At 48.1% G+C, this 13642-nt stretch overlaps 1 protein-coding gene across 1 annotated transcript in view; it reads right to left on the bottom strand.

Moving 5' to 3' along the window:
• Window positions 1-170: 170 nt before the first annotated feature.
• Window positions 171-13642, bottom strand: part of Lpcat3 (lysophosphatidylcholine acyltransferase 3) — a 45046-nt gene continuing 31574 nt past the window's right edge. Inside the window, exons 2-13 of the mRNA XM_052719719.1 lie at window positions 6680-6787; window positions 5435-5541; window positions 4599-4692; window positions 4353-4390; window positions 3776-3954; window positions 2869-2977; window positions 2131-2217; window positions 1876-2042; window positions 1172-1319; window positions 940-1098; window positions 720-848; window positions 171-555 (exon numbers count right to left, since the gene is read on the bottom strand). Coding sequence (XP_052575679.1) covers window positions 732-848; window positions 940-1098; window positions 1172-1319; window positions 1876-2042; window positions 2131-2217; window positions 2869-2977; window positions 3776-3954; window positions 4353-4390; window positions 4599-4692; window positions 5435-5541; window positions 6680-6787 — 1313 coding nt within the window. The 3' untranslated portion in view covers window positions 171-555; window positions 720-731. The remainder of the gene's footprint in view (window positions 556-719; window positions 849-939; window positions 1099-1171; window positions 1320-1875; window positions 2043-2130; window positions 2218-2868; window positions 2978-3775; window positions 3955-4352; window positions 4391-4598; window positions 4693-5434; window positions 5542-6679; window positions 6788-13642) is intronic.

Here is a 13642-nt window from a genome sequence, read left to right as displayed (position 1 = left end):
CAGCAGTACATGGTGGTGTAAACTGTCCCCCTTGGGGTCTGGTGTTGCGGACTTTGAAGGTAGGAGTTCCTGATTTCCTAGATTCTTGTGTTCTCACAGACACCCCGATGACCTCAGCTTCAGCAAGCACAGAGAACACGTATGAAAGAAAGCAGTCAAGATGCTGGCAGTGAAAAACTGAACAACAGAAGTGATTTTATCTGGTATAGTTCCAAGATAGAAAAATGGAGCAGGCAGGGCCTTGTACCCTTCCCTCCCCCCATGGGGGGGCGGCGGTATCGGCACATATACAATCGTAGTAGATTGGCAGAGGAGAGACACAATAGGTTCCTGGCTAGAGGGAAGAGATAAGGCAACGTGCATGGGGGAGTCCAAAGGGGGTGCAGCCCCTCTGCTCCTCCCACAAGAGCTTCCCCTTTGGCCTGGTGAAGACTTGGCTGTAGCAGAGGCGCAGCCGGGAGGGCTGTGACTTCCAGCTCCTGGCATCTGCTCGGGGCGAGGAGTGCTGTGAGAAGGGAGACAAGTAGTTTCTGCACCAGTCCAGCTCTCGGCCACCTAAAAGGCAAGGTGTGTGGTTAGGTTGGCCAGAATAGCATCTGGTCCCTTCTTAGCAAGTAGTATCCCACAGAGCGCTCCCTAGTGGGCAGGCTGTGTTATTCCACGACTCTCCAGCCCCGTCCCTTACACGCCCCGCCGTCCCCTGTGGATTGTTTACTTACCAGGGAAATGCGTTATTCCCGTTTTTTCAACTTCTCTTTTCTTGGCACCATTGCTTTGTGAATGTAAGGCAATATGAATAGTAGGCTCAAGAAGAAGGTGTGTCCAAGGAAGTAGATGGATCTGTACACCTGTGGAGACAGACCACGGACAGTTGAGAGTGCTTATCTGTTACTGCCCGAGGTTCTGGTGACTGGCCGCCTTGTCATCAGGTCTCACTACCTTAAGCCATTTGTCCCATGTGAAGAGACAGAAGGCGGTCATGGAGTAGCCCATGAAGAGCCAGTGGATGGTCTGCTGCACCAAGTAGTAGATGGGCTGCAGGGCAGTGATGGAAGCCAGGCTGCTCAGGGTGGGGCTCTCCCGAATTAGGTTGGCGGCCTGGGGAAGGAGGAGAGAGATCATCAGCCTTGTCCTTACCCCCAGCCCGTTTCCTACCCCTCTTGAGTCATACCTGCTTTTCCACAATAACAATGAGGAATTCCATCTGGAAGCAAATCAGGTATCCTGAGTGTAGGCCGTGCCAGAGAGCCAAGAACAGCAAGGAGAGACCCTGTGAGAGTTCTTTATTTCCAAGAAACTTGAGGCGTTTGAAGATGTAACTAGAGAAGAGGGTGGGTAAGGATGAACCTCAGACTTGACTCCTGCTTCTGGGGCGCGGTGCCCTGAGGAGTGGGGTGCTGACTGGCTCCCACTTGTGGCCACTGAGGGTACAGGAAGCAGTGCTCATAGGACGGCTTGAGGTGGAGGAGAGCCGTCACAGTTCAGACACAACAGACTCCATGCTTAGATGGGTGAATGTGGACCAGCCTGCTTCAGCAGGTGGAACCGAGGACCTACTGAGTGCCTGACACTGGAGGTGCAATGAGGCCAGGGAGGTGTTTTTCAGGCTGCACAGTGCCAGTGACGGGGTCGTCAGTGGACACTATATAAACAGCACCACAAGGAGGGCATAAACAGTGGCAGGCCAGGATTCGCAGCCAAGGCTTCAGGCGCTTTTACAGAATGTTTTTTTTGTGTGTGTGTGTGGGGGGGGGTGCCTTGGCGGTAACAAAAGCTTAGCAGACTGATAAGTAGGAAACATGGACAGAAGTGACAATAACATGCTGCCCTCCCGTCCAGGGAGGAAGGAGCCTGGGCCCAGTCCTCGGTGCTTACCGGGCTACCCAGGCATTGGTGTTGGTGTTGAAGGAGGCGATGGTGCCATTGAAGCGAGGAGTTGTTTCGAAGAGCCACACCTTCATGTTGGCACACGCGTCCCATTTTGCTTTCTCGTTCTCTTCAAAGCCATTAAAGCCCAGCCCCGACAAAATGCACACTCCTTCCTGAGGGGAGAGACACTCAGGCTTCCGGCCACCCCACCCTCCCAGCCTCACACCCAGCTTGTCTAAATGACTGATCTTTCCTACTTACTGTGACCAGCCAACAGGTGACGTATTTGTACAGCACAAATTTGCCCCAGACCAGCATGTACATGCAGCGGAACCAGAAAGGGCGGTGCTTGAGAAGAGAGCACATGAGCGTTAGGGATGGCACAGTCCCCTAAAGGTTATTTTCAAACTTGTGGCTGGCTTCTTTACTCCTGTCAATTCCTGATGCCTCATGTGCATGACAATATAGCACTACCCCTCTAACCAGTCAAGAGACGCCAACATCCATCTACCTCGTCCTCTGCAAAGCCTAGGCATTTATGTGGTCAGGACAGGGGGACCTTGTATATCCACGATCCGTGTTAATTTTCAGAGCTAGCTACCCAGAATGCGTATGGAACTGCTGTGAGCTCTTCAGGGGGACTGGAGCAAAAGCCAGTTTTCCCCTCCCTCTCGGAGCATGGACTCCCGACAAGTCCGTGAGTCTGTCAGTTAAAAGGAAGTAGGCTGCAGGGCCACCAGCTGCTGCACTCCAAGAAGTGGCCTGGCATAAAGCGAGACGAGCTGTTTTAGGGGGGGCACTAACGTGCACATGGCGCTGGCCTGGACCTATGAAGGTTTGTTCATTCAGCCAAAGGCCTGGGTGGCGCGGATACCAACTCTCCTGGTCCTTGAGCAAAATCGAACACACCTCTAGATGGCATGGCCTACTCTCATCTCTAGGGTCTCCGTTTATCCCTTTCTGTGAGGCAGTGGTCATGGTGTGCTAGCAGTCACTCACATCATAGTCTTCAGAGAGAAGATAGTCGTCTGTGATGTGGGGGCTCAGCAGGGTGTAGCCCACCAGGTAGACGAGGCCCAGACTCAGGCGCTTGAGAGCAGGTATGGTGCTGGAAAGGAACAAGTGGGGTCACAGACGGCAGAGCCTCGCCCTTCACCCTCTGACCTGCAGTCACGGAAAGGAGCGTTTCAGGGTGCGGCCACTGCAGGCAGTGGCACCAGGATCCCTGTGCCCGGAGCTGTTTCCAGGAAAGACAGCTCTATCTGCTTGGCTATCTGCAAACCTGAGTTACAGGGGTGAGGGCAGGAGGGAGCAGGGTGTGTGAGGCTGGTGTTGAACCCTCAGAGCATGCTGCTGAGTTCAGAATCTCACCAGGCTTCTCAATCGGTGGAAAGACTAAAAGACCCCATGTACAGAACTAGCAATTTCAACTCCTGCTGAAACTCAGGGGGATAAGTTCCCTGAAGGAATTATAGTGGTGTATGCATTATCTCTTGTTAAGTATATACACTTTTATACATTGAACAGGGTCTCGGGGTTGGGGATTTAGCTCAGTGGTAGAGTGCTTGCCTAGCAAGTGCAAGGCCCTGGGTTCGGTCCTCAGCTCCGGGGTGGGGGTGAGGGTGGGGGGAGAAAAGGAACAGGGTCTCCCTACGTGAGAGGAGGCTTTAAAGGGAGGAGCACTGCTGGTGGGCAAAACCCTGAGGCATAAAAGTGAGTCCTTCCATTTGTACTTCAGGCTCAGCAAGAGTGGCTGGGGCAGTCTAAGCTGAGGAGCGTGTAGACGTGGTCCACGTGACACTGCATCAACAGGGCCACTGTGCCAAGGTTGGCTTTAAGAGTCACTTCCGAAGGGACGGAACTGGTGGGATACCCACACAGAGGTCTTGACCAGAGGGGCAATTACCTGTTTGGTACCTTCCCTGGTGTGTCAGTCAGCTGCCCCTGTACCAGCTTCATGTAGTGGTTCATCGAGAACTGAGGCCCTACCAAGAAGGCTCCATAGAAGTAGGAGAAGCCAGCAACCTCCAGCAGGGAAGGGACACCCCGAATGGCATACTTCTGTTGCTCAGAGGACAGGGAATCCTATGCCGAGAAGAGAATGCACGGTTCAGGACAGCCTGGAATCTTACCCCAAGAGCCAGTCTGAGCGTTCCCAACCTGTGCCCACGGCCGGGGGTGGGGGTGGGGGAAGACTTGCTTCGTGTGGAAATGTGGGGTAGGTGGCTTAGTCAACAGTCGCCTGTGGCTGTTGTGACAAGTGCCTTGCTGGCTTTGATCTCTGGACTTTATGTAAAAGCTGGATTCTGGACAAGGTACCCTGGTTGGTCCTTGCCCAGTTAATATCTGAAAGATAGCTCCCAGGCTAGGGAGTGAGGCAAAGGTCCCACCCTGGTGGCAGGCCCTGGGTTTTGGTGACAGTAGCCTTTCTCCTTCCCTCTGGCTAATCCTTAGCCTCACTTGGCCACAGAGTGGATACTTACCCTGTCTTTGCCTCCATCATAGTAGTCAATAGACAGACCTGAGCAAAGAGAAGGGAGGGGAGAGCAGACGTGAGGATGTGGTCCGTGGACAGACTGCAGCCAGGAGCATGACAAGAACATCGGATGAGGATGTGGTCCGTGGACAGACTGCAGCCAGGAGCATGACGGGAACATCGGTATAGTTTATTCGGGCTCAGTGGGGAGGGGCCCAGCTGCAGAGGAGGAAGGCAGCACCCTTCCACTTACCAATGAGCTTCAACGTCAGGACACAATGTGGCATTGTCCACTTGATATCATAGTCCCCCGTGGCTGTGTAGTAATAGCCGGCGAGAAGGTAGGCCTAGGAGAGGGAAGTCTTACTCCACCATCACTACACTTGCCTGCCTTTGCTCCTTCTTGCCTCTTTTTTTTTTTTTTTTTTTTTTTTTTTTGTGGTCTTGGACCTCTAGCTCACAGTCCTCTGTCTTAGCCTTCCAAGTCTATGCCACCATGCCTGACTTCCTAATTTTCCCCTTCGCTCGAAACCTCCCCCTATTCACTTTTCCTTTCTTCTGGTCCCATCATTAGAACATTAAGAAGTTCCCACAAGCCAGGCCTGCTGGTGCAGACCTAGAATCCTGGCACTTGAGAGAGACTGAAGCCAATTTGAACTACAAGAGTTTGAATCTGGCCTCGGTTACATAGTGAGACCAACCTTGATAAATAAACAAACAAACCCTACAAATGTTTCCAACCCTGCAGTGAGGATTGACTTGTAGGATGACAGATGGACATTTACATGCTTAGCTTCTTCGGCTCATTCGAAATTAGTTTTCTGCCTTGCCTTTGGGTAACTGCCCTCATGGTCGGCTGGGCCAGACCTGGTGAGAACCAAGGAACCCCGATGGCACAGTCCCGAGGCCAGTCATGAGTTACTGCTACAACTGCCCAGTGATGAGCAGCCCGCCCACAGTCGGACTGCGCTGTGCTGGGAGGAGGGATTACAAGCTGGATCCCCTGGGTCACCATGCTACCATCCGCTGCCTGGCCCCTCCCCACACCTGCTGGCAGATGTGACCTGAGCTGCCATGACAAAAACGTACCATCTGGAAGCAGAAGGTAGTGAGGACGGCAGTGGCGGTGCGGCCCATGAGTCGCAGGATGAGGAACTGAAGCACGACACACAGCAAGGAGTGGTAGAACTGGTGCCCTGGGATGGAGAAGAGGGCAGCACTTAGTGCCTTCGTCCCGTTCCTCCTGAGGTTCCCAACCACAAAGGAGAGAAAACAAAAGCACCCCACAACCCACAGTAAGCAACGCTGGAGTCGGGGGATGTAGTTCAGCTGGTAGAGTGCTGGGCTAACATTCAGGAAGCCCTGGGTTCAATCCCCAGCTGCACAGGACCCGGCGTGGTGTTCCATGCCTGCATCCAGCACGTGGGTAGTAGAGGCAGGAGGATCAGGATCTTCAATATAGTTCAAGGTCAGCCTGGGCTACATGAGACTGTCGTCTCAAGTGTGGGTGTGCCTTGGTAAATGTGGAGGTCAAAGGGCAACTAGAGGGAGTTGGTGATCTTCCCCCACCCTGTGAGGTCATCATGTGCTTTTATCTGCTGAGTCACCTCACCAGCCCCTAAATAATGGTGACTTTATTATCATTATTATAATTTTTGAGACAGGGCCTATGTAGCCCTGAATGGTCTGGAACTCACTATGTAGACCAAGCTGGCTCACTGCCTCCTGAGTGCTGGGATTAAAGGTGTGCGCCACAATGCCGTACACTAAATTTACTTCTAACTGGTACATAAAAATGTACGGACTTATGTGGTACCAAGTGATGTTTTGATATCTGCGGTGCTGAGGGTGATTTGAACTGTGGGGGCCTGGCTCAAGAGTTTTCAGAGGAGAAGAATATTAGTGTACCTTATTTTGAATTAATATGCTGTTTTTCAAAATGTTTGAAAATTACTTATCTTTATTTTTATTTATGTGTGTGTGCGCATGTGTATGCCCATGTAGTCAGAGGACTCCAGGTCCCCTGGAAGTGGAGTTCCAAATGGTTTTGAGCCACCTGACATGAGAGCTGAACTGAACTTGCAAATGTTCTTAACTGCTGTGCCATAAATTATTTATCAGTAGGGGAATGTAAAAAGAAAAAAAAAAAACCAAAAAAAAAAGCGAACAATTAAGCTGTGTTCCTATCCATTCAATCTTCCCTTTGCAGAGATGAAAAAGTTTTAGGAACCAGAACTTCTAGTACATGAGTTTCTCTCCAGGGGATTTTGTTCTGGTCTGCTCCTCTCCCGGTCTCTTCTCATGGCCATGTCCCTGCACAATCCACTCACTTACCGAAGTTGAAATAAGCAATGGAGAGGCCTGTAAAAGCATGGAAGAGGTGGATGAGGTAGCAGTCTTTGTAGAAAAGGTAATGCCGATAAAACAGAGCCAACGGGTAGCCTAGATGGGAGAAAAATAGGAAAAGAGTTACTTGTACCTGGTGCCAGGGAGGAAAAAAACATAAGATTAAGAAAACTATTATTGGCCGGGTGGTGGTGGCGCACGCCTTTAATCCCAGCACTCGGGAGGCAGAGCCAGGCGGATCGCTGTGAGTTCGAGGCCAGCCTGGGCTACCAAGTGAGTTCCAGGAAAGGCGCAAAGCTACACAGAGAAACCCTGTCTCGAAAAAAAAAAAAAAAAAAAGAAAACTATTATTGCCAGCCATGGTAGTGCACACCTTTAATCTCAGCACTCGGGAGGCAGAGGCAGGCAGATCTCTGTGAGTTCAAGGCCAGCCTGGTCTATGGAGTGAGATCCAGGACAGGCTCCAAAGCTACACAGAGAAACCCTGTCTCGAAAAAAGAAAACTATTATTATTATTGTGTGTGATATATATGTGTGGGTACATTACTGTGTGTGTGATATGTATGTGTGGGTACATTATTATTGTGTGTGTGATATGTATGTGTGGGTACATTATTATTGTGTGTGTGATATGTATGTGTGGGTACATTATTATTGTGTGTGATATGTATGTGTGGGTACATTATTGTGTATGTGATATGTATGTGTGTGACATATGTGTGGGTACATTATTATTGTGTGTGATGTATATGTGTGGGTACATTATTGTGTATGTGATATGTATGTGTGTGACGTGTGTGGGTACATTCATGCTGCACTCTACACTGTGTCAGACCACGTTTGTGGAGTCTGCTCTCTCCTTCCACTGTAAGGGGGATTCGGGGATCAAACCCAGGTCTTCAGGCTTACTTGACAAGTGCTCTTTACTCACTGAATCATCTCATTGGCCCTCCAAAAGGAATACATTACATGGGTGCTAACAGAGAAGGCAAAACTGTTCCCACAAATCTCTCTTTCTTTTTTTTGTAAATACACATTTAGAACTGCAAGTTTTTGTTTTTGTTTTTTCAAGACAGGGTTTCTCTGTATAATCCTGGTTGTCCTGGAACTACTCTAGACCAGGCTGGCCTTGACGTCAGAGATCCACCTGCCTCTGCCTCCCAAGTGCTGAGATTAAAGAAGGCATGTACCACCACCGCCTGTCTAACTGCAGGTATTTTTTAACTGAGACAAAATAAAACTGAATCCATTTAACACTCAGGAGGCAGACACAGGTGGACCTCTGAGTTCAAGGCCAGCCTGGTCTACAGAGTGAGTTCCAGGTCAGCCGGGGCTACACAGAGAAACCTTGTCTCAAAAAACCAAAAAAGAAAGAAAATGGCCCCATAGGTCATGGTGTCTCTTCACAGCAATAAAACCCTAACTAGATAGAAGTTGGTACTAGGAGTGGGGTATTGCTGTGATAGACCAGACCATGCTTTTGTTTGGAGGAACACAGAACACTTTGGGACTTTGGACTAGGAAAACAAGTGGACACTTTAAGTCAGGTGTGATGGCCGCCATCCTAGCAGGAACGTGGAGACAGTGGTGCTGAGGGTGATTTGAACTGTGGGGGCCTGACTCAAGGGTTTTCAGAGAAGATTAGAATGTGGCCTAGACACTGTTCTTGTGACAGATTGGCAAAGAACGTGGCTTTCTGCCCTTGCACAAAAATCTGCCTGAGGATAAATTGAAGAGATATGGATTAAGAGCTTTGGCAGAAAGATTTCAAAACAGCTTGGCATCGACTGGATCATGTGGTTATTAGTGGCCAGTCTTATGCAGATCTACAATGAAAAGGAGCAAGCTGAGAAAGGAAAAATACAAAATGTTAAATCCGGTGTTCATGGAGATAAACAGATTAAAGAAAAGCCTGATTCTACATAGAATAAAGGGAGTAGTGATCTCAGGGCAAGACTCCACCAAGCTAAGTTTCCAACTTGTGAAAAGGAATTAAAGAAAAGTTTAGAGCTGGGTATAGTGGTAGAAGCCTTTAATCCTAAGCACTCAGAAGGCAGAGGCAGGTAGATTTCAGAGTTCAAGACCAGCTTGGTCTAAAGAGCAAGTTCCAGGATGGCCAAACTTAGGTAGTAAAGGAAACCATTGAAAACAGAAAGCTGGTGAATATGTATTTGAATGAGGAGGTCATGTTCCAGCCACAGCAAGCAGCAGAACTTAGCAGCTTTGGCCATGTGGTTCTGAGTTCAGAGCCAAGGATACAAGAAGGGGTTACAGAATCCACCTCTGTGACTAAGGAAAGCCATTGAGGCCAGACATATATCAGGGGTGTCCTTGCTTGGACATCCAGAGGGGCCATTTTGTGAAGCTGTAAAGGTGAACCCTGCATTGCCTTGGAGACCCCAAGATGTCGGAGATGCCAGAATCGTGGGATACCTGTCGAAGAGAGCTGTTAACAATGAGTGGAACCAGCCCAAGAGAAAGAAGTGTATTGCAGTCAACAAAGCTGAAAGGACTTGGAGATCTGAAGAGCGTTTTGACATCAGACCTGGAGTGTAGAGTTGGGAATTTGCCAGCTGGTTTTCAGTCTTGCTTTGGTCCAGTATTTCCTCACTGTGCTCCTTTCCTTCCTTTTGGAATAGTAACGTATAGCCTGTGTCAGTGTATGTTGGAAGTATGTGATCTGCTTTTTGATTTTATGGGGAATTATAGTTAAAAGATTGTCATGAGCTGGGCGGCGGTGGTGCATGCCTTTAATCCCAACACTTGGGAGGCAAAACTAGGTGGATCTCTTTGAGTTTGAGGCCAGCCTGGTCTACAGAGCGAGATCCAGGACAGGCACAAAAACTACACAAAGAAACCCTGTCTCAAAAAACCAAAAAAATAAAAAATAAAAAGAGATTGCCATGAGAAAAAAGAGACTGCCATGAGCATCAAAAGAGACTTTAAACTTTGGACTTTTAAACAGTGCTGATACTGTGACAGACTATGGGGCCTTTTGAAGTTGGACTAAATGTATTTTGTATTGTGATATGGCTACAAGCCTATGGGGTTTGAATGAAAATGGTCCCCATGTAAAGAGTCTTTTTGTCCTGCCAGCCAGCTCCCAAATAATGACATAGAGACTTCTTATTATTTATGAAAGCTCGGCCTATAGCTTAGGCTTGTTCATAACTAGCTCTTATAACTTTTTTTAAAAAAAAGATTTATTTATTTATTATGTATACAGCCTGTATGACTGCAGGCCAGAAGAGGGCACCAGATCTCATTACAGATGGTTGTGAGCCACCATGTGGTTACCGGGAATTGAACTCAGGACCTCTGGAAGAACATTCAGTGCTCTTAACCTCTGAGCCATCTCTCCAGCCCAAGCTCTTATAACTTAACTCACATTTTTTTTCTTTTTTTTGGTTTTTCGAGACAGGGTTTCTCTGTGTAGCTTTGCGCCTTTCCTGGATCTCACTCTGTAGACCAGGCTGGCCTCGAACTCACAGAGATCCGCCTGGCTCTGCCTCCCGAGTGCTGGGATTAAAGGCGTGCGCCACCACCGCCCGGCTTAACTCACATTTTTTTTTTTTTTTTTTTTTTTTTTTTTTGGTTTTTCGAGACAGGGTTTCTCTGTGTAGCTTTGCGCCTTTCCTGGGACCCACTTGGTAGCCCAGGCTGGCCTCGAACTCACAGAGATCCGCCTGGCTCTGCCTCCCGAGTGCTGGGATTAAAGGCGTGCGCCACCACCGCCCGGCTTAACTCACATTTTTATTAATCTATGTTCTACTATGTGGCGTGACTTCTCTTCCATCTTGCACTTCCTGTTTCCTCTCCGTGTTTCCTGACGTCACCTGCGCCCCTGGATTCTTCCTCCTCTTCCTTTCTCTCCCCCAAGAAATCCTACCTACACCTCCTGCCTAGCTATTGGCTGTTCAGCTTTTTATTATACCAACCACAGCAATATATTTTCACACAGTGTACAAATTTCCCACAACATCCAGGAAACCCATAGGGAGTGGCACCATTGGGGGTATGGCCTTGTTGGAGTAGATGTGGTTTTGTTGCAGGAAGTCACTGGGTATGAGCTTGGACTCTCAGATGTTCAAGTCAGGCCCAGTGTCTCATTCTCTTTCTGCACCTGAAAATCTAGATGTAGAACTCTCAGCTCCTTCTCCAGCACCATATCTGCCTGCATGATGCCATGCTTCCTGCCATGACAATAATGGACTAAACCTCCACACTGTAACCCAGCCCCAATGAAATGTTTTCTTTTATAGGAGTTGCTGTGGGTTTGATCCCCAGTACCACAAGAAACTAAACATGGTGGTGCATACTTATAATCTCAACACTTGGGTGGTGCAATCAGGAGAATCAGAAGTCCACGGTTACCCTCATAAACATATCAAATTTGAGGCCAGCTACAAGCCTATGGGGTTTGAATGAAAATGGTCCCCATTAAAGAGTCTTTTTGTCCTGCCAGCCAGCTCCCAAATAATGACATAGAGACTTCTTATTATTTATGAAAGGACAGCATCCTCAGACTTCTGAGAAGATAAGATACAAGTTAACATCAAGCTATCTAGTGGGCTTGCTGAACTTTGGGCATCAACCAAGTTATAAAACTTGTTTTGGCACAGAAGAAAAATGTCTTCCAAACTCCACTCAGGATATGCTCCAAGGGCTATGAGCAAACTCTCCGGGGAGCTCCTAAAGGGCCATTGAGTTCTATATAGCCAAGGGTTTCTCACTTAATCAGAAAGGTCAATGCATTTGGTATCCCTAAATCAAAGAGAGCTATCATCCAGTGGCTTCACTGCAGACTTATCCTCAACGTCCTATCAAGTTGTCAAGCTGACATGCTTGCACTGGGCACTCGTGGAGAATAGTCTCCCTCTTGGAGTATTGGAAGGATACCTTGCCTATTCTGTCACAGTGTTTTTGAGCTGGTCATGGTCTACAACTGCCATGGTTCTTGCTTTTAAAATATAAAAGGAAGGGTCAGGGAGATCACTCACACACACACACACACACACACACACACACACACACACACTCAAACAAACACAAAGAAGCAAATGTAATAAAGTACTTAAAATATAAAAAGGAGTTAGTTTATCATTGGCAATATAGTTTGTTTTGAGCTTGTGATAACTGCGATATTTTAAAGAGTGTCAATCTAGAAAGAAAATGCTTAATTATGTTGTCTTCTCTTCCTTCCTTCCTTTTTTTCCTTTATGTGACAGGGTTTCTCTGTAGCCTTGGCTCCCTTGAATGCCCTCTGTAGAGCAGGCTGGCCTCAAATGCAGAGATCTGTCTGTCTGTCTCACAAGTGCTGGGACTAAGGACATGTGACACCACCCCCGGGCTGTTTTTATTTGCAGTGAGAGACTGAACCCAGAGCCTCCCACACGCCCGGGAAGTGCTCACCACTGAGTTCTATCCCAGCCCCTTACATTTCACTGGGTTGAGATCTGGAGGCCTTAGCCCCCGGACTTGCTTCACCACCACGTATCTGTTATAAGCAAATGGATCACCACACAGCCGTCTTTTTGTGTGTTTTGACAGTGTCTCTCTGGAGCTCTGGCTGTCCCGGAACTCGCTATGTAGACCACATTGACCTCAAACTCACAGAGATCCTCCTGCCTCTGCCCCGAGTGTTGGGCCTGAAGGTGGTACCACCATGACCAGTTCCTTGTAGCCGTCTTTACATAGCGTAGGCTGGCCTGGAACTCATGACCCTTTGCCTCTGTCTCCTAAGTACTAGATTTACAGGCTTGCACCATCATGTCTAGCCCAAGTTTTAACTTTTTTTTTTTTTTTTTTTTTTTTTTCCGAGACAGGGTTTCTCTGTGTAGCTTTGTGCCTTTCCTGGAACTCACTTGGTAGCCCAGGCTGGCCTTGAACTCACAGAGATCTGCCTGCCTCTGCCTCCCGAGTGCTGGGATTAAAGGCATGTGCCACCACTGCCTGGCTAAATTTTAACTTTTTAGTAATAGATTTCTGTATATTTTATGACAGTAAATGACAAAATTGACTACTAGCTACATGCATTTGTGTGTGTGTGTTCATGAAATAGCTTTTTCTTAGTTTTCTTTCAAATAAAAAGTATGCACATAAGTGGACTGTACAGTTCAAATCTTCTGCAATTCATGCGTCAGCTCTTGTTAGTTCCATAAACACCCTGAGGATTACTGGTTATTCACTCACTCCATAAATATTTATACACTGCTTCCTTTATGCCGGGTATTCTGTTCATGGAGCACATGATGGGAAGGGGTGGCATGCAATGCTTTCTTACTGGCTGAGATGGCATGGTACAGCATTACTAACTCAAGGGAGAGGGAGACACCTATGACACTTTCCAGTCAGACGACCAAGTGAAGAAACAAGATGGTCTCATGAACAGACACTGTGCAGGGAAGGAATAGGTCTGCAAGGAAGACTGTAAGAGCCACAAATCAGAGCGGGGCCTGGTGGTACCATTGGCAGTCCCAGCACTCAGAGGCTGGGGGCGGGGGAGCAGAGTTTGAGGCCAGCGTGGACTATCTAAGACCCTCTCTCAAAGAAAGAAAAGGGTGGGGTGGGGTTGGAAAGGGGATGCAGCTCAGCTGGTAGAGTGCTTGCCTAGCATGCATGCAGCCCTGGCTTTTATCCCCAGGACTACACAAACCAGACGTGAGGATACACACACCTAAAATCCCGGCATTGGAGATAGAGATAGGAGGATCGGGAGTTCAAGGACATTTCTGGCTATACAGCAATTGAGGCCAGTCTGTGCTGCATGAGAGTGTGCCTTACAAAAAAAAAAATTCCAATACCTTAAACCTTTTACTTAAAAAAAAAGTATGTATTATTGTATGTGTCTGTGTGTACATGCACAAATGTGTGCATGCTATGTATGGGTATGAGTGCCACAGTGAGTATGGAAGACAGATGGAAACTGTGTGGAGCTGGCTCTCTTCCACC

This window comes from Peromyscus californicus, unplaced genomic scaffold (genome assembly GCF_007827085.1).
Source record: "Peromyscus californicus insignis strain IS unplaced genomic scaffold, ASM782708v3 Scaffold_6__1_contigs__length_162567912, whole genome shotgun sequence".
Lineage (NCBI taxonomy): Eukaryota > Metazoa > Chordata > Mammalia > Rodentia > Cricetidae > Peromyscus > Peromyscus californicus.
Note: the sequence above shows the minus strand (reverse complement) of the source record. Positions and strands in the feature narration are given on the sequence as shown.